This window comes from Carassius auratus, unplaced genomic scaffold, assembly GCF_003368295.1.
Source record: "Carassius auratus strain Wakin unplaced genomic scaffold, ASM336829v1 scaf_tig00002602, whole genome shotgun sequence".
Taxonomy (NCBI): Eukaryota; Metazoa; Chordata; class Actinopteri; order Cypriniformes; family Cyprinidae; genus Carassius; species Carassius auratus.
Genome location: NW_020523466.1, coordinates 136,560 through 157,425, shown reverse-complemented (window position 1 = coordinate 157,425; position 20,866 = coordinate 136,560). Strand labels below are relative to the sequence as shown.

Genomic DNA, 20,866 nt, shown 5'->3' with positions numbered 1-20,866 from the left:
AAAAGCACAAAGGTTAAACACCTGATTAACGTCGGGTAGAAGAACCGGGGTAACATAAGAACCACAGAATTATTGAGATACTTAATGACAGTTGTGCTATGGTTGATCTTAGTGGGAAGCAGCGATGCAATTAGTGTATTGCAAGTGCATTTGAATGCTCTGTTTATTTGTTTTCTCTCTGATAATGCCAGTGAAGCTGTAACAGAATTCCTAGACACAAGAAGAAAAACTAAACCCACATTTACTTCTCAGAATGTATACTTCAGTCTTCGCCCATGGCAAGTAAGTGCACTGGTTGGGCCCTCTGGTGGTGGAAAAAGCCCCCGTGTGTTCTTTCTGTAGAACTTCTATGCCCCTCAGCAAGGCCAAGTGCTAGTGAATGGCCGAGCTGTGAAAAAAAGGTGGAAAATATGCTGAGGCTGATCTGTCATACTGCATTTCGAATAGATACATTATTTTGTAAATACACTTTTAGAATTTCAGTTTGTTTTATCTGTACTTGTATTGTTTTCAATCAGGACATTTTGTGACCTTAATAGGGCAGTAGTTCCTGATAATGCGAGCAGTGGTTAAGTGGTCTAACCAAAAGCAAATTATAGATGAAAGTTCTTTGTGTTTTAATAGGTAGCACTGGTGAGTCAGGAGCCTTTTCTGTTTGCCTCAACTGTTCAGTTGAATATATCCTATGGTGTACCTGAAACTCCATGGAAGCGGTTTTAGAGCTGCCATTAATTGCCAATGCACATGACATTTGATTTGAGCTATATTAATTATATTATTTTTATTTGACATGATATGTGTACTAACACAGAAAAATAGTTTGTAACAGAGCTTGGCTGATAATTCATCTTGCTGCTCTGTCTTTTGTCTGCTGTAGGGGTTGGAGAGAAGGGCACTCAGCTGTCTGGTGGGCAGAAACAGAGAGTTGTCATTGCTCAGGCTCTCATCACAAACCTTTGCATTCTCATTTTTCAGTCTTGCATTAGACTTCATTTGTGTTGTTACTTTGTTTTTAGGTTCAGAAGGCTCTGAACAACGTTTTAGTGATGGCCCACAGAGTGTGCACAGTGGAAAGAAATGTTATTGTCCCATACACTACTAATACAGTTAATAGTATATAGTTTATATTATGTATTAATATTTCTATCCCTTTTTTATATTTTTTTATTACTTAAACTGATTTAATTTCTTCTTTCTCATTTCTAATTTTTGGTTATTTTTTTCCCTTCATCTGTACTATTATTTTATTTTAGCTTTTTATAAAAAAATATATTTTAGATTTCATAAAAAAAGTATGTTAGCAGTGTTATGCAGTTTGACGCACAAACGTATGTTTTACACATTTTGAAAGACATTAGAAATGTAATCATCATTTTGGAGAAAGTTTGTAAGCATCAAATGAAAGACCTTACGTTGATGTGCAGGTTGACGTCACGCATCTTCTGTCGTCTTCCGGCTGAAAATAACAACAGCTTTGCCCACTGCCCCGGACCTACCGCGATCCACGGAGCTCGAAGTGAGAAAGACACCGCTGTGCCGGACATGGCTGGCTTTGTGAATAAGTTGAGTTCTTACACCTTAACTCAGTTAAACGAACTGCTCGAAGATGACGAAAAACTCAACAAATTTATCGACGAGTCGGAAGAGGTAAGTTTCTTTTTCTCGTGAAGAGCGTCGCGAAGTTACCGTGACGAGTGGATTTGCATTTGAAAAAGCACAATTTTAAACAGATGTAGGCCGTGTTTATTTATTTATTTATTTTAAATGGGTTGTTTTAAAAATACATTTTAATGGGAACGGTTTAAATTTGAACGTTTCTGTGCGTAACTTCAGTTTGGTGTGTTTTTGACGTCGCGGATATGACTAACTTAAGTGTTATGATGTCATTTGTTGAACAACACATTTTCAGTTAACTTACTTAAGCCAGGGTGACCTTATCACTGAAGCAGAAACTGGAATATGAAATATTAGTAATGTGCATTTGTCCCATCAGTGATGCAAGTCATTCTGTCGTGATCCTCTTTTGCAGAAATCATTACTGACGTTGGTCATGTGCAATTACATTTTTTATTAGTAATTAGTGTTTTTGTAGAGCTTCACTTTTTGTTACTTTTATGAAAACATATTTCGCTGTCATTTCTTGGAGGAATCAGAGCATGAGCTTTTTTTTTATCTTTATTTCCAAGATGCCAGCCACTAACAATGTTTTCTGGAAACATTTATTGATTATTTACCTTTTACCGATTTTCAATCAAAGATACATGTGAATTATAATTGCCGATGCATAAACATATTCACATCTCATGAAACAACATGCTGAGACTTGACAATGAACACAATATCAGTACCTTTCTGACTTACTGTGCAAGTTCAAAGTTTGCTCAGTTGTGTTTGCATATCACCTATTAGATAGTATTCCCAAGCATGTTCACAGTTTTGAGTTGATTTGACCTCCAAATTCATTAAAAAATATCAGCCTTGAATCATTATCAGTGTCGTGGAAGCATGTTTGATCTGGCAGTATTCAAATTTAGTGCTATAAAAGGTGATTTTTATTTACCAGGCCAAATAATTTATTTATAAGGAGCTTTCTTAACTGCTTATCTGTGGCTGTTTAAATAAAAATCTTTTTTAAAAGTACACATTCTTAACTATTGGTTTTCACTGAAATGGGTTAGTGCTGGAATGGTGCTACTGAAGCCATATATATATATATATATATATATATATATATATATATATAATATGGGGAATTAATAAGTGGGGAAGGCGTGGCCTAATGGTTAGAGGGCTGGACTCCCAATCGAAGGTTTGTATTACTGATTAAGAGAACTGGATTCAGTAGTGTCTGTCAACGTTAATGTGATATGACTGGTGATTTCAGCGTTCTTTGTGTTAGACACTGACTTGTATATTTTGAGTGCTTGTTGTGGGTATTTATTTTGACCCAGTTTAATATGCAGGACATCCTAGCACAGGCTGTGTAAAAGCTCAGAAGAACAAATGCTTCCTGACCTGCCAGCTGACATAGGCAGGCGTTTGAGAAACATGTGAAATCTCCCACCTCTTTCTGTTATGCACCCTGACACATGATCTCTGAACTGAAACTGCAAAAGTGCACCTGTTGAAAGAGGAGGACCGTTAAATACTGTTCAGTGTTCCTCATGGCAGTCATAGGTTATTGAGTCACTAGAGGTAGCTTGTTGCAATGTATTGTTTTTTTATATGAGCTTCCTGGAAATAGGATGTGATTTCTGAAGAGTTTTTTTGTGATGTGTGACTGCATTGTGTACAGCCTGAAACCTTTACCATTGAGCACTCTGGTTATTAATAATTCCTTCTTTGGGGTTGTAACGTGCCTCTGCGGCAGCAGTAAGTACATTGTGATCATCTGGTACAAAGAGAGGCTTAAGGTAGAGTGACCTATATATCAAAGGCCAACTGATTCAAATCAGTCTGGGTATAACTAGCTTTAAGCCTCTTAACTGATTCTCAATGGTGAATCCTTTTTATATGTAATGTTAGGACTGCACAATTAATCAAATGTGATTGTCATGGGCATCTCGTCAGTAGAGTCGATTCTGTGATTAGTAGTAAAATTCCAGCACATGATTTACTTAAGCGTGATTAGAATGACAATCGCATGCTATTAATCATGCAGCCCTATTTGGGATGATGTAAACTGTGAACCGCAACCCATCACCTAACATTAGCGCCTGTCTTCACTGATGCTGATAGGAGAAAATCCCTCGATCCATGTTTCAACATCTACTGGAAAATCTACCAGCTAGTGGGAATTTTTATTGCTGCAAATGGAGGACCAACTCCCTATTAATGGTTGTGGATTTGGATTTAAATGAATGATTACATATGAGTGCGAATTTTGGGTTTATTCATCTTTTTGGTTCCGTGGTGTTTTTGGATTCAATACTTTTAACTTTTGTAATGATATGTGGGAAAAGTCAGGTACCCGCAATAGCTGATGATAATTTAATCTTTGAAAGGGTTTACAAAACTTAGTTATTTTGACATTTTAAAACTTTAGAAATGGGCTGTACAAACATATATCAGTTTTTTTCCTACATAAGCTGGTGTAGCAATTAGCTTAGTGTAAAAAGCTAAAAATAAAAAATTTCAACAACATTACTCAATATCCACCTTATGTTACCTGTAAGAGCGGCTGTGGCCTTTTGTAAATTTAATGGGTCTGTCATTAACTTCCAGCCATTTTTTAGCTGTACAAAACAGCTTGGTACAAAAACGGTGGTCTTACTATATTATTTTAATGACACTGGAAATTCTCCTTCTGAAATTTTTTTGATTGTTAATTTACACTACCGTTGGGGTCAGTATGCTTTTTTTATTAGAAGTCTCATATGTTCATCAAGTCTGCATTTATTTGATCAAAAATACACTAAAATCTGAAATATCGTAAAATAATATTACTATTTAAAATAAAAACTGTATTTAAATATAAATTATTCTTGTGATGCCAAAGCTCTTCAGTGTCAGATGGCCCTCCAAAAATCATTCTAATATGCTGTTTGGTGCTCAAGAAACTTTTTATTATTATTATTATTATTATTATTATTATTATTATTATTATTATTATTATAGCAATGCTGAAAACTTGCTTAATATTTTTTTTGTGAAAACCGTGACAGTTTTTTATTCTTTCAAGATTTTCAAGAACAGCATTTATTTGTACAAAATATTTTATCAATGTAATGACTAATGAGTCCTTGGGAAATGAAGGTTAAAAAAAAATCTTAATCAAAACCTTTGAAATGGTTATCTATCTATCTATCTATCTATCTATCTATCTATCTATCTATCTATCTATCTATCTATCTATCTATCTATCTATCTATCTATCTATCTATCTATCTATCTATCTATCTATCTATCTATCTATCTATCTATCTATCTATCCACACTGTTTATTGGGTAACAATTTCATTGTGTGTTCTTAGATTAAAGGACTACAGCAGAACAAGGAGATGACCCTGGCTAGTAACCGTCATCTTGCTGAGCAGAACCTTAAACTCCAACCCAGACTTGACCACCAAAAGAATGAACTGACAAGGCGGTCCCGGAGCCTACAGGAGCTGTTTGAGGCCTATCAACTGCGCAAGTCCACTCTAGGTAAAATACTTACTTAATACTAAGATTAAAATTTCTCAGCCTTTCTGTGTAGTATATGTCCCTTACAATAGCTCTTACAAACCTGTTTTGTATATTGTGGTTATGTCTAGGGGTGTGCCGGTTTCAGAATTAGTGATGACGGTTATGACGCGAGTCAAATGTGACGGTTCATAACATAACTGTCGTGGGGGGGGGGGGTGGATGAGCGGATAGCGTGTTTCATTTTGTTTCATATTGTCTCGCCACCATGCTAGTGGATCTGCCGTAGAGTCAATTGGTTGATCATGGAAATAGCGGGTTAACTCCGTGTCAGCGCGCACTCTGATCGGTAAATTAAGGGATCTGTCACAAAACTCATCATCCGCGCCAAAGTATTCTGAGCAAATTTCAAAGCCGCACCCGCCCGCCATCCGCTGATTAGATGACTGACTTTTTTGCGGTCTATGGCGATGCAATGCTTTGCTGATGCGAGCCGCAAAAAAAAAAAAAAAAGCCATTGTCTGTTCTAGAAAGGATGCAGCAAAGATATTTAATGCTGATGTATGAGGCATAGGCCTACGCTGAGTTTAATTTACAATGAGATGCGCTCTAGTTCACAGTGCAGTGCAAGTGAACACGGTGCGCTAGCGCTTCCATGTCACGGTTATCATTGTCTGCTATATTTGCTTTTTATTTATTAAAATACATGAAATTGGTTGATGAAACATTTATTAAAATTAAGATAAAATTTGTTCAAAACGAAATTCGTTTTTAAAAAAGGTTTTCTACAAAGCAAAATTTAATGAAGTGGTAAATATCATGTCTGACGATTTACAAAACTTCATTAAGTGGTAAAGACCATGTCTTCCGATATATTGCGCATCTTATGATCCTATCTAAAAAATGAAAATAATTTTTGATAAAAAATGTTTGTAAAAAATATTTTAATGACACGGTTTTGGCGGTTATATAGTTCTAATGACGGTGTTCAACTATAACTGCCGGTCTCACGGTTATATACTAACCGTCACACCCCTAGTTATGTCCTTTATTTTTGTGACTGGGACTATTTCTACCATATTTAACTTTGATAAGCTGCAGTTGAAGCAATTAGGGCTGTCACTTTTAGTTAGAAAATCGATTGCACAACCAACCAAAAAAAGTTTCAAAAATGAAAATAGCGAATCGATTTTAACCAAATACAGTGGGGATCGAAAGTTTTGGCACCTTTGCAGAATCTGTGAAAATGCGAGTAATTTTCAAAAAATAAGAGAGATCATACTAAATGCATGTTATTTTTTATTTAGTACTGTCCTGAGTAAGAAATTGTATATAAAAGATATTAACATTTAGTCCACAAGACAAAAAAATTGCTGAAATTATTAAAATAACCCCACTCAAAAGTTTGGGAACCCTTGGTTCTTAATACTGTGTTCTGTTACCTGATGATCCTCGACTGTCTTTCTCTGTCTTTTTGTGATGGTTGTGCAGGAGTCCCTTGTTTGTTCTGAACAGTTAAAATGAGCAGCGTTCTTCAGAAAAATCTTTAAGGTCCTGCAGATTGTTCCGTTTTCCAGCATCTTTGCATATTTGAACCCTATTTGAAAACTTTTTTTTTTTTACAATTTACCTTGATCTTCAAATTCCAAAAGTTTTCACCCCCCAGCTCTTAATGCATCTTGTTTCCTTCTGGAGCATCAGTGGATGTTTGAATCTTTTAAAATAGTTGTGTTTGAGTCCATCAAATGTCCTCAGTCTGAAAAGATGCATCTCAAAATCATATTTTCACAGATTCTGCAAGGGGTGCCCAAACTTTCGAGCCCCACTGTATGTACACTATTAATTTTAAAATAATTAAACAATAAAAAAATGTAGATGTAACAAAACTCACAAACAAGCAGAAAAAAAATAAAGAATTCCGAAAGTGCAGTATGCCTCGCAAAAACTAGACCAGCAGAAAATACCAGCAATTTTACACGCCTATAAGACCCAGTGATGTCGAAAGCAACCTCTTATGCTGCGTTCACACCAAATGCGAATAGAGCATCTGCAGAGCTTGCAGACTGCCTGCGTGAGATGCGCGGAAAACGTGTGCATGCTAGAAATAGAACCGACGCCTTTTTTTCACGCGACACGCAAGCGTGTAGGAAGCATTTCCAGGCAAAATAGAATAGGAAAATATGTTTGTCATTTTGTACACAAATACATATTAATTCATGACATTTTGATGTTTGAAAGTCTATAGGTTGACCCAAATTCAGATATAAATGTGATAAAAAAATAAATAAATTATCGATTTTCAAATATTGCACCTGTCAAACATAGCCTATTTTGCCGTCAATACTGTTGACGGTGTTCTTTATCAGTAGGCTTTATATTTATGCTCAACATGAAATTTAGATATTGTTGTCGTGAAGACAAGAGCCTGGTCTTTCGGCGGCCTCCTTTTATGTCACCTACAGCAGCAGCAGCAGCAGCGCACCAGCGCCGTGCCAGGCACGGTTCTGGTGTGTAAAGACACAGAAAACGCGAGGCAGCCGCCACGCTCCTGACACGCAGCAGAAACGCCACGTTCATGCCACGCAGCCAGTGTGTCACCGGCCTAAGTCAATGTAAAGATGTGTTTACGCTCGTCTGGAGGTCTCGCGGCGCGGTAGACGTGAATTCGCCTCATTCGCGCATCTAGTTACAGGAGATTCTGAGATATGAAAAGAACCATTGCAAGCTGACAGAGACTGGCTTTTGTGGTGGAAAATTGGCAGTAATACCCCCACCTTGCGGAGCTTGCGGAGCTGTACCTGAGTGTCCCTGGGACATCAGTGCGGTCGTAGCACGTCTTCTCAACAACTGGACATATAATGAATAAAAAACACTCTGCTCTGGACCCTGAAAATGTTGATCGACTTGTTTTCCTGTCCAATAAATTTGTAATGGCCCTAGCCTTTTTGCGCATTTCATTATGCCTGCCTAGTGCCGCCTAGCCTAAGTGTCGGTTATGTTCAATAAAAAAACACACATGACCTGTTCTCAAGTCAGTTTAAAGTTACATTTTTTTTAACAGTTGTTTGAAATGGATTGAATCATTATTTAAAATAATCTTGGAGATTTTTGAATTGCCTTAATCACAAATGCAGCTGGGTTGAAGCCTGCACTGATGTTTTTCTTTTGTTATGGCAGCCGTCCGCTCTGCATATATATTTTTTTGAGAATGTTGCACTCCTGTTGCTGTTTGTTATTCTGCACAAAACTTCATGCCAATGAATAAGAAATATTGCTAACTTGTGTGTTTCCAGCACTCTGTTTACTTCGTCCGTTATTTGACGTTGAAAAAGGAAATGTCTTTTTTTTTTTATATGGAAAATTGATTTTACAATCGATTCAATGAACACTTATGTCTTAAATTTTATTTTATTTTTTTCTTCACAAAAGTGACAGCCCTAGAAGCAATGTAAATGTGTAGTGGAAGCAATGTAAATGTGTGAAGCATTCTTCTAGGCTTTAACATGTTTATGATATTGTGGTGTGTGAACTTAGTCATCTGTTCCAGCTATAAGATAACTCCCTGAAGGGCCTGTTTGTCAGGTTTCACATGTAATTTTCAAAAATTCTTAGGCTTAGTGCACCACTTCCCCCTATATGTCTCCCTCTTTTCATGGAAACAGAAGGCAGAACTAAATGATTGCAGATGATTGTCAGAGCTGAAAAGGATCTGTGACTTTAAAGAGAACAGGGAATGGTATTCAGTGTCCATCCATGCCTCTCTGCATTGTGTGTTCGGATATCATGAATAAAACGCTGTCACTGATTACCCTTTGTGACACGGTGGTTGCCTGGAAGCCGATTCCAAACAGCGGACTAACACTTGTTTCATTTTACCATCTATCTGTACACTCGGTGTCACTTGGCTTATGCTTTGACTTATGGTGTATGACGTAACTGAAGTAGTACATGTTGGAAGCTTTGCTGTCTCCCACTCTCTCTGAGCTGGATCTTGTATTTGATCTGTGATGTAGAGCAAGACTGGGTGATTAATTTAGTATCCATTGTATATAGGGATGTCAAATTTCGATTATTTCCATGATCGATCGTCGTTTAAATTAACGATCAATTAATCGATTAATCGTTAACCATAATACTGCAAAATGCGTCTATTGCAGGCACGCAGTCAGCGGTATGACAGGATGTGCAAAAGCCACACACACACACAAAACGCTTTCTCACTTGAATTAAAGAGGTTTTAGTCTGAATAAAATGCTAGTAGCAGGATTATAAAATGAATAGATGCGATTATGATCATTTGATAAAATGAAGACAGCGCGCCATACTTTTGAGGTCATTTTACTTTGTTGACAGTTTCCAATCCTGCACGGAGAACGCTGAACGCGCCTCTTTAAATGGTTTTGTGGTGCTCGTTGTTGTATTTTAAAGCACAATTGCAATGTTTTCAACTGACATTATTGTATAAAATTATCCGAAATGTGTAGCGCGTGTGACTGCGCTGCACATTAAGTGAACTACATCGGCGCTGCTGCACCAAAACACAGTTGCTCACATTAATTTGATCCTGCTGGATTCTGTCCTAGAAAATGTCCGATTTTTAAAAATCCGGCATACAGCGCATTAGATCGTGACAGTGCATGCGTGCAGACGAGGATGAGCGAGCGCGGCTTTGGCTAGATTTATTTGGAGGTTATTGCTCATGTCTCATTCCATATTCGCAATGTATTTGAATGTTAAACTATTATTTATAATGTAAACTAGGCTTGTACTTAACACGCATTCGCATATAGACGGAAAAGATGATCCTCTTCATATGAGCAAAAACGTCCTTGGCATAACAGCAGAGTGGACCGGTATACTACGGTCAATTTAAACTGACCAGTGTAACCTTTTAATGTTTAGTTGACATTTTATTTTGATAATGAACAGACTGCGATGTAAGTTTGAATCGCTAGAATATACGTGTGCAGCAGGCTCCGGCACGATCGAAACAGCTGAGACATTAAAAAAATATATATATTTTCCGCAGAAGTGTTTACTTTCATTTGTGCACACTCACAATAAAAACAGGAGATTTGTGCTCTTGTGAAATAAAGCAAACAAACAGAATGCGTTGTCATCCTTTTTTTTTTTTTTTTTTGTGAACTTATGGAGCGCCCACACTTCTGTTTTAAATCCGTTAATCTTAATTAGCCTATTTAAATCGGATATATTTCGCATAGCCTATTTAAAAAAAAAAAAAAAAAAAACATGAAAACAAATTGTTATTTTTATGTTGGGCCTATTACTTAGTAGGCTATAAATTTTCCTTAAAGCATCCCATTTTGTCCCAGGGCTTAGAACCTGTGCCCTAGTCAGGTCCATGCAGAAACTTGTGAACGATGTTCGGCGTCACCGTTTAGTGACAGCAGTGAATGCTCCAGGAATGTGTCGGTCACAGCGCCTATTAATCGCTGTTTTGAATCCAGCAATTATTTATTTAGAAATGATAAGATCTGATTATGACAAGTGTGGTATAAAAGCTTTGTTTATTAGACGAATAATAGGTTAACTGGAAAATGTTAGATCGCGACTATGCTTTTGGACCCCATAGTCTTCATTTACGCGGCTTTGTTCTGGTTTGTCGGTTGGTCACGAATTTCCACAAATTCAGTATATTTAGGCATTGTTTCTTTTCCTAAATCTTCATAGTCTAACCCTCTAATTTCCCAGGTTTATTTTATTATCTTTCGCTTTTAATAACTGTTTTCGCATCTCTTACTGTGGTAAACATGGGAAGGGAAATTAAAGATTTCATGAATTAAGAATTCGTTCGATTTATTAATTTGCTCCCTTATTTCACTTAAATCATGGGTTATTTAGGGAACAAAATTAATGAAATATGGACAATTGCCACATTAATAATTCGTAGGAATGAATTAACAAGTTGTAGGAATGAATAGACTACCTGTCCTGTCACTGTGTCCCGCAGCCCTGCAAAGCGCACGATATAAAACAGTTATCTGATTAAATGATTAGTAACTACATTTCTATTGCATTTAATGTTGAAGAACTTTTATGTTGTTTCTATTTTAATGTACTTTAAAGTTTAAATCACATTAAAATCTTAATTTGTACATTGTGAATGAATGATGAAGCTTTTATATATCGTCACCGTCACTCACAGCCGCTCGCACGTGTTGAGTGCGCATGAGCCGCACGCAGCCCAACATTGAATCGGTTAACCGACCATCGATAGCCTTAATCGATTGCATCTCTTATCGACAATTAATCGATCATCGGTTAATCGTTGACATCCCTAATTGTATATAAAATGTGACGATTTTGTCCATTTTAAGTTTTCTGAAGTGTCATTAGCCTAGTTTTGGAATCCCTTCTTTGTTTACACACTTGTGTGGCATCAGCAAAAAAAAATCTAATACCATAAAATTTTTATCTTGTATGTATTTATTTATTTATTTTTAAGAAAGGATTCTTAATATTCAGGGGTCTAGACTAACTGGTTGCACTGATGTGCCTAACTTTTTTCTAAGGTGTACCAGCACAAAAGTTAGGTGCACCCAAATTTTCGGCTGCATCACATTTAACAGTGCAGTTTTACAAGTTAACTTTTTTTTCTATTTTTATTGCTGTCCATATCGGCAATATTGACTTGTAAATGTTAAACTAACAATCTGGTCAAAAAAACAAGGGAAGTGACATCGGCCAAGTATGGTGACCCATACTCAGAATTTGTGCTCTGCATTTAACCCATCCAAAGTGCACACACAGCAGTGAACACACACAAACTGTGGACACACACCTGGAGCAGTGGGCAGCCATTTATGCTGCGGCAACCGGGGAGCAGTTGAGGGTTCGGTGCCTTGCTCACATCTCAAGATAAATGAAATAAAAAGAAAATCTAAATTGAGTGTTTTAAGGGCTTTAAACTGAACATCTCATGGCTCAATGTCTTATGGACTATCAGTCTCATGCCCCTCGGATGGCCAACTCCTGTAGTTTGTCCTTCTTGATCTTTGGCCTTGGCTAAACCAGCTGGCCACACACTCTCTAGCATCAAAATCCTCCAGACTTGGCCCTTCTACACTAATTCTGATCAGATCTTCCACTGTGTCTGAATGAAGGGATGTTCTAGTGTCTGATTTGAAGAGCTAAACAGTCCCTAAGCAGCTTATACTACTGTTTCAGCTATTAAAATAGTTCAGTTTTTTATGTAATAGCAAAGTTATTGTATTTCGTTCATTTTTCTATTAATTTAATTTAGAAGAATGTTTGGAAAATTTTTTGTTTGTTAAATATAAGTTTTAGTTAAAGTAATGACCAAGCGGCCAGCCAGTGAGCAGACATGTTTGATCAATTTAGCCTTCTCAAATCATGACGACTTGCCTAAAATAAAATCTATAGATATAAAACAGTTCAAGGATATAACAATTTTTAAACGTTAAACATAGATAAATGTGTGCTATATCCAGTAGTGTGCTAAAACGCTTCAAGACATGTAGGCGACAGCGTGATCACTTGCATTTTTTTTTCAGTGGATACGCCGTGATTTTTGCTCCTAAAGATAAGAGTAATACATCATTCATAACTGCAAAGGGTCTACTTTTATTTATTTGTATGTCAACAAAACGTTGTGCTTTTATAAAATAAAGAAAACAAACGCGCTTATGTCATCTCGCCTTAAACAGGGGTACAAAAATGAAACTAAACTCAGTGAAAACATGCCTCACAGACATGATAAATATATCTATAGAAAGCTTTAAATGAATACTTAGTGAAAGTAAACAAAAACAAAAACTCTTTAATAATAATCATCATCCGAAAAGAGATACTTCTCTCTAAAGGCACATCTGAGGAGATGGCAAGTCAGGATTGGCAACTTCATCATTGCCACACAGACTCAGAAAACACTAGTTTATTAGTAAATAATTCAAATATCTTCCTATTATTTCCCCCGTCAAATTTATGGTAATTACTTTTGCCGGTGCTTTGCGGCAAGCTTGAGCCAATTGTGTGTATTTGAATGCAGAACTGTTAAGCTGCACTGATGGCACGCACCTTACTGCTGCTGGCGGGACAATAAACACAGTCGAGTTGCTCTTGACAGTCGCGGTAGCAGGGTCTTATGATGGATGTCTAAAATATACAATTAAATAAAACAGGCAGGAGGCCCGGCCCGCGTCTGAACAATGAATTGAAAATTGGGCCGAAGACCGACTCGAGAGATGTAAAGAAGTTGGGGCCTGTTATGAGGCCTGTTCTCGCACAATAAACCTTGACAGGGTGATCAGGACTTGATCAGCCTGAAGGGGTTTATTTTGCGAGAACAAAATAGACTCAGTACGTTGAAAATCGCTGCACTGCTGCATACACACTGCAGATTGAGTATGTGTGAAACAGGCGTTATAACGTAACACCAGAGCACAGCACCTGCTGTGTTTACCCTTAGCACGCCTCGCAGTCGCTGCTTAGAAGTGCAACATTGTGAAGGGTCCGTCTGAAACAGTGTCGCGCGGCAGCTCTATGATTTCCGCGATGCAGAAATCGCGGAGGGAATCGCGGAATCCAGTCATAAAAACGGAATTCACAGTTTAACGCAGAATGCCACGGAATTTGCCACATTTTGAATGAATTAATAAAAAATAGGTAATTGCACTTGCATCAAATCACGATATGGACAAATAGCTGTAAATATTTAACCGAAACAGTCTATTTAAATATGAATCCTGCATGTTCTGTGTGTCTCTGTTAATAAATGGAGCAGAAGCCGTCTTTATCACACACACTGAAGTGCGTGTGATGCTCGCGGTAATTTCGGCGTCTGCTGTCTCACTAATTAAGGATGTGAACACATGAACAACATCTCCAGAACTTCTCTGACAGTCACTTAATGAGTATTTGACCGTTTGATTTGAGTAAAACTAGCGTCACATACACAGAACTGTAAAGGTACGTCAACCCGTCAAAATAAAAGTCCTGTTTAGTTTAAAGAAAAGTATTTGCAAGATATGTATTACTGTTGTTCAGCAGAATGTACATAGCCTACTACTAAAAAAAAATCTAACATTATTTTTAATGTTTAATCACACAAAATTTTTTCCATGTTTTATTTTTAATAGTAAATCCCCTTTGTATACCAAAAAGTTAAGTTTGCTTAATTTTCAAAAATTAAAAGATAAATTAAATTAATGTTTTGTGTGTTTAATGTTTAATGTGCATCTCAGAAAATGCTTTATTTAAAACCCCAATTGAATGGCACTTAAATGCACTTGATTCATTTGTCAACTTTATTGTAAAGTACAGACAGAGAATCAATGGGTAATAATTAAATGTTTATTTTTTATGTATGCATTGCATTCTATGCATTTAAAAAATGTAAAATATTTTTTTCTAAAAAAGGAAACTTGTTCATTTTTAAGAGACCCAGGAGTCTTATTCTCACTTGAATAATTAATATTGCACTTTAATTAAGCAAAAACACATTTTATCCGATTACTCGATTAATCTATGGAATTTTTGGTAGAATACTCGATTACTAAAATATTCGATAGCTACAGCCCTAATTTGAATTTAAATAGTAGCCCTTCGAATGTGGGCATTTTTGTGTAAATAAATACATAGTTGAATATAGAATGTTGTCAAAAGGCTAAAAAAAAATATTTTACACAATAGATAAATATTTGTATTTAAAAGATGTGGCTGAGCCTTATAGTGTAGGAGTATTACATTTCAGATTGAGATGAGTTAAGATAAGTTTTCTTTGAAACTGACTTTTGTTTACATTTATCTGTCACTTTTCACTTCCAATCCCACCCTCCTTGAGGTCTAGTCTCTTTTTGTTATTTTTGTGTAGATTAAATAAACGTGATGTGCTGACGTCTGTGTACAAATGAAAAGAAAGATAGTGGCTTTGTTGAAATGTAGGTTAACCACTTTCCCAGGCTGGGGTGGTTAACTGTCCCAGATAAGGATTTACTGAATCTGAGCAGCAATAGCAGTCACAGCAGCAGTGTCAGTGCATCTAGGCAGGGTTGCCGGCAGGCTGGCCGGTCAGCCATTCACTTGATGCAGATAAAACAAAAGCCCTAGTATTCAGGCTAAATTGTGTGGTGAGAATCCTGTGTGTACATTAACCCACATCACCCCCATTCCCAAAGCTGAGCCATAACAACAGCGTGACGGTTCATTCTGATGCTGCTGTGGAGCTGATCTCTGGAGTAACAGTGTGGCTTTGTGCCCTGAGTAATGTCAGAAACAGCTCTTGGAGAGGGGGTATGCCCACACAAACACGGACACACAAATTCAGTATTTTCTCTTTGTCTGCTCTCTCACACACACACTTGCATGGAGCACAAAGTAAGCCTGGCTGGCTGTAAACCGATAGCAGTCTCATGATATACGGGATGTTTGCAATGAAGTTCAAGCATTGCATCGTGGGATACAGTACTTCTGCAGTATGCTTTGTTGTATAATGTTTATTTAGGCAAATATAATAGGTCATTTAGGCAAATATAATAGGAAAATTTGCATATGGTGCCCATTTTAGAAAGTAGTATGTTGTAGTATGGTATTATGTGCATGTGCACTTCACCAAAGTCTGATTGGGAAATCGAAGAGAACAGGCAAACTGATGATTCATTATGCATAAAAACGGCAGTTAAAAACGGTTATAAAGTGGGTACTTGTTGGAAAAACAGATCTCATTCAGGTGGCCACACCTTCCTATCTCTAAATTAAATCTAGAAACTGTTTCATCCGGAGTTTAGTGTGTTAGGTTATCCCACAGTAATAGGACATTAGTGATTGCATTGGTGTATTAAACACAAACAATTTTTTTAAAGGCCTTGCCCTCGCTTTGTTTCCTGCTCCACTTTCATCTGTCATCATAAGTGGAACAGTCGTGTTTACTGTCAATCTCAGTTTGTTGTCAAAGCATGCAGATCTCTGTTCGAGTACATTGATTCATACAGTTGATAAGTATGTAACTGATTCTGTTGTGTTGTGTTCAAAGACCAGTTATTGTCCAAGAGACAATAAAACAACTTTTAATTCCATTCTAAACAATTTTACTTGGATTGTGGTGAGAAGTGAAGTTCAAAAAGTAGAAGACTTTTCTTTGAATTTCATCTGCATGTAGAATAATATTAGTTATTCAAGTCCCACGGAGGAGATTGGAAGGATACAAAAAAAGGAGCGACGACAGTGAAGGACGAGAGAGGACCAGGCCTAGGCTTTATTTTGTGTTTTGTTTTTATTTGTGCGTTACAGTCGTCCGCGAGGGGCTGGCGCGCTGTTTTGTTAATTTTGTAATTAAAGTTCATTTTGATTGTTCTCTGGTTCCCGCCTCCTCCTTCCCGTGGATATGAAGTTTGTACATTGTTACAGTCTAATACAACAACAACAATACATAATGACACTTTAGTAAGTTGCCTCTGCCAGGAAAATAAATGTAAATCAGTAAAGGGAGTGGCCATAGGTTATGTATTACAAGCTATCAAAGTGCTGTGTGAGATGTCCGACAGTCTCAATCTATGATTGAATCAAAGCTTATATTGATTTTCATTCTGCAGACTTACTACTTGTGTGTATTTATGCATTCCATTATAGATATACAATATTGGTTTATGATCTAAATTCTATTTTTGTCCTCAAATTATTTTTCCTCCTTGTTTCCTCCTTTGTTGTTGTGGTTTTAGATCATCCATAATTCTACATGTCACCCAACCACTTAACAGGCTGCTTTTAACATGTTTACCACATTACAACTGAACTACAACACTGCACACGGCTCAGTAATGTTGTTTTTTTTTTTTACAAATCTGTTAGGTGTAGAATATTAAACATTCCTCTCTTGATAATAAATGGCTGTAATGTAAGAAGTTGTGTAATTTAAGCATACATAAAAAAATAATTCTGACGCAAGTGTCTGTTGACCTCTGAGAATTTCTGACAGGCGTGTCCAGTTGTACAGTGAAATCTGAAGCCACGGCTTCTGAACTGAAAGGTGAAACACACCCTGTAGATGCCTTGGCAAATTTACTTAAGGCATGCACATGGAGTTGGCACATTTATATTGCTGCCTTTCATGTTGCCCTGTGGCTAAGGCCAAATGATGCCACTTTCCTTAATCCCCAACATGTTATATACCTTTTCAGACTAAAACTAGTTTCCTGAATTGCTACATTATCATTTCAATATCAGATAATATCTTGTTTACATGTACTGTAATGCATTTGGCAAACGCATTTATCCAAAGCGAACTGCATTGAAAACACCATGCACTACTGCTTTAGCTACTGGAAGGCAGTGATCAAATGTGATAATTTTTCTTAATCTTAATTATAACACATTTCACTTTTCTTTCTGTCCCATCACAGACGACAGATCTGGAAACACTCCCTTGGACACATTGCTCGCACTCCTACAAGCAGAAGGGGCCAAAATCGAGGAAGAAACTGAGGTACCTCCATTATCATAAAGCCTCATCACTTTTTCAGAGTTGCACTAGATATCTGCTGAGGATTGTTCAACATCTGATTTTACTCATTAGTCAATTATATTATTTCTCTCCTTTTCAAATCAGAACATGGCCGAATCACTCCTCGATGGTGCGACCCCCCTGGACACATTCATTGATGAGTATCTGAGTAAGAGGAAGCTGGCGCACATAAGGAGAGTCAAGATAGAGAAGCTCCAGGAAGTGGTGCTGAAAGGACACCACATGGCCCCGGTTGCACCTCAGCCCTCTCGCTCTCAGGACCTTCCCTCCAGGCCAGCCGCTCTCCATATAGAGGTCAATGCTTCCCCCGTGCCGATGCCCCGGCGGGCTCCTCCTCTTCCCCCTGTTAAAGTCTCCCAAACTCCTCCTGCTCAGCCCACCGCAGACGTCTCCTATACTCCTACCTCTCCATTCACTCCGGCCTCTCCATTCACTGCCACTTCTCCATGCCCCCCTATTCCCCCTAGAGTAGGAAACATGCCACCCATTCTTAACCAGGGATACCCCAACATGTACATGCAGCAATATGCCCCACCTGTGCCCCAGAGACCCCCTCCACGTATGGCACCCCAGCCAGGTTTCATCATTCAGTGAGCAAGGGACATTACGCTCTATGGAGAAAAAGCACAGTGCAGACTGAACATTCATTCAAGCCTTTTGTAGGTCCTTCAAGCTGCATGTTATAAAATTTTGTGTGCCAAGTTGAAGTCTTGTCATGTGTAAAATAACAAGACATTTCTGCAATCAAAGGGGCATCTGCAACAGGATCTTCAATTTGCACTTTAGACTACTTTTGTATTTGATCAGTCATGACTGGTTATGGAGTCATGCTGTTACCGTTCTGCCCTTCTCAGTGGTGTTAGAGCAAGTAAAAAAGTTTGACATGAGCCTCAGGAGCCTCCATACTTAATTAAGATATCAGAGTTCAAGAATAGGCGTTCTGTGAGGCCATCTAGACATATATGAAGAGTTAAGATGTAATGTTTTCATTTCTGTTTGACTTCATGCTAGCATGTCCGTTCAACCACTTTAATATCTTTTGACATTTCATACCAGAAAAAGCTGCTTTAACAAAAAAAAGTAGTGCCTATGCAAAGAGAGTGAGACCGAACTGTACTGAGCTTTTTTTGGGGGAAGAAACAAAACCATTTTTTGCTCTTCAGGTTTTCTCAAACCTGCAGCCAAAGATGCTATTTGTTTTACCAGTGGATCCAGTTTTGTGCTAGTAGCAGTAAAACATATTTAATACAAATCTGAGTTAAATGTGGGTGAAGTCATTTAGTACTGATGTGGTGAATGAGACTGGGTTATGAAGAGGGGCTTTATGTCTCAGATACGAGCTAATACGCACTAACGGATGGATCTTATTGGCTAGAATTTGAAAGGCGTGAAAGTGAATGGTAGTATGTGTGGAAAAAATGTGCAAATCTCTTTTTTTAAGCTTGAATGTGAACATTTGTGAAGCATACGTGCTTATGCTGTCATTACCATGCATACTTAAACTGTCGCTGATGCATAATTGACCATTTTAATGTTTATTACTAACACCATAATCTTCCTTGTGTTTATTTTTGCCATCTGGCGTGAAGATGTTAATTGGACATGTGTTTCCTTTCCATAAGCTCACACATTTTAAATGATATTTATTGTATTCAAACTAATATAGCCATACCATATTACTTTTTCCCCTCATAAGTTTAGTGGTCAAATTGGACTTACCTACACCATCTGGTCTGTTACATATCACATCTCTATCCTTAATATGTAGTATAACCTTTTATCCGTGCCTTTTGTTTTCACCCTGGATCTGTTTTCAGTGTCTGTTCAAGTGCCCTTTACCTAAATATCAGTTGTTCATGATTAACTAGTTAGAGCCATAATTAGGTTTCCTCAAATTCAGGAAGTTGACATGATAGAAACATTGTTTGGATGAAGTCCTCTCTTTAATCACTGGTTCTACTACATTTAATGAGCTGAACCCAGATGATGTTAATATGCAGGCTCTGTTTGAATTAAATCACTCCATGTTTGGATATCTGCTTTATTATGTTGATGCTTATGAGCACCAGATCGAGAGGTGGAATTATCTGGGTTCCTTGTGAATCAGGCTGTATTATGTTTAGACATTTACTAAATACCTGTGAAAACTATTATGTACTAGGCAGGAATGCACACAATCTGGAAAAACAAGCGTGCACCCTTAAAAATTGTTTATGTATCAACATGGTCTTTCTTTTCTTAGAAATGAGACTGATCACTGGGCTTGTAAAAGTTAACTCGGCTGTATGCGTTTGCTGGAAATAAAACAATGCTTTGTACTTTCCTAATATAAAATATGCAGACTAAGTGCTAGGTAATGTCTTCCGAGAGTGGTAGACATGGTAAATGGAACTGAAATCTCTATTTTAAAAATAATAAACGATATCCCATCACTTTGTTGTGAGTTCAACCTCCTTATCTTTTATTCAGGAATGAGGGTTATGTTCTTTTTAATTTTTAGTTCCACGTATAAATCTAACAAAGAATTTGACTCCCCCTAGTGGATGCAAGTGAGTACACAAAGTAGTGTCATCCTCTCTGAACCTTTTCGACTTTCCTTGCTGTAATTATGACAAAGCTGCTTGTTTTCTTACCTTTTTATTATCAGAAGAGATAGATTGTCTGAGAATATTAATAATAATTTAATAATTTGTCCTCATTCATTATACAGCACAAAGGTTGCTGAGGCCCTCAACATTTTGCAGTTAATGTGAATCTTACCATTTTATGAATATTTTAATGCTCTTAGGATAGAGGAAACGGTGCTGAAATATTGATTACCAGTTAAATAGCTGATTTTTGCACACATTGAGAGTTTACAATCAATTATAACTAATTAATTCTACAACTAACAAGTGTTTATACAATAAATGTAGTGGTTTTGCATTATATTTAGTAACCACGATGCATATACGGTAGATAAATGATTTTATCATTTACAGCTTTTGCTAACGCTAAAACCTAATTCTCTAAAATATTATGTGGAAAATATTATGAGACTAACAATTTCCTATATTTTCTTTATAAACATGACAAAAAAAATGTGTTAAAAATAAAAACACATAATTATTGCTCTTGACCAGTTTAGCTAGGCTAACTTTAGAAAAGAAAAGGGTGCTCTTTAAGTTTATCCTTTGTGGCAACAGGCCTACAGTGTGGGTTTAAAACATTCTCGTCACATTAACTTTAACGGACTACTTTCTC

General features: G+C 37.2%; 1 protein-coding gene across 1 annotated transcript; it reads left to right on the top strand.

Moving 5' to 3' along the window:
* The first annotated feature begins 1,413 nt into the window (after positions 1-1,413).
* On the top strand, positions 1,414-20,055 carry LOC113069977 (vacuolar protein sorting-associated protein 37B-like). The gene is made up of 4 exons (XM_026243124.1): positions 1,414-1,647; positions 4,974-5,145; positions 17,502-17,584; positions 17,708-20,055. The coding sequence occupies exons 1-4, from the start codon at positions 1,417-1,419 to the stop codon at positions 18,215-18,217; spliced, it is 996 nt and encodes a 331-aa protein (XP_026098909.1). The 5' UTR covers positions 1,414-1,416; the 3' UTR covers positions 18,218-20,055.
* The last annotated feature ends 811 nt before the right edge of the window (positions 20,056-20,866 follow it).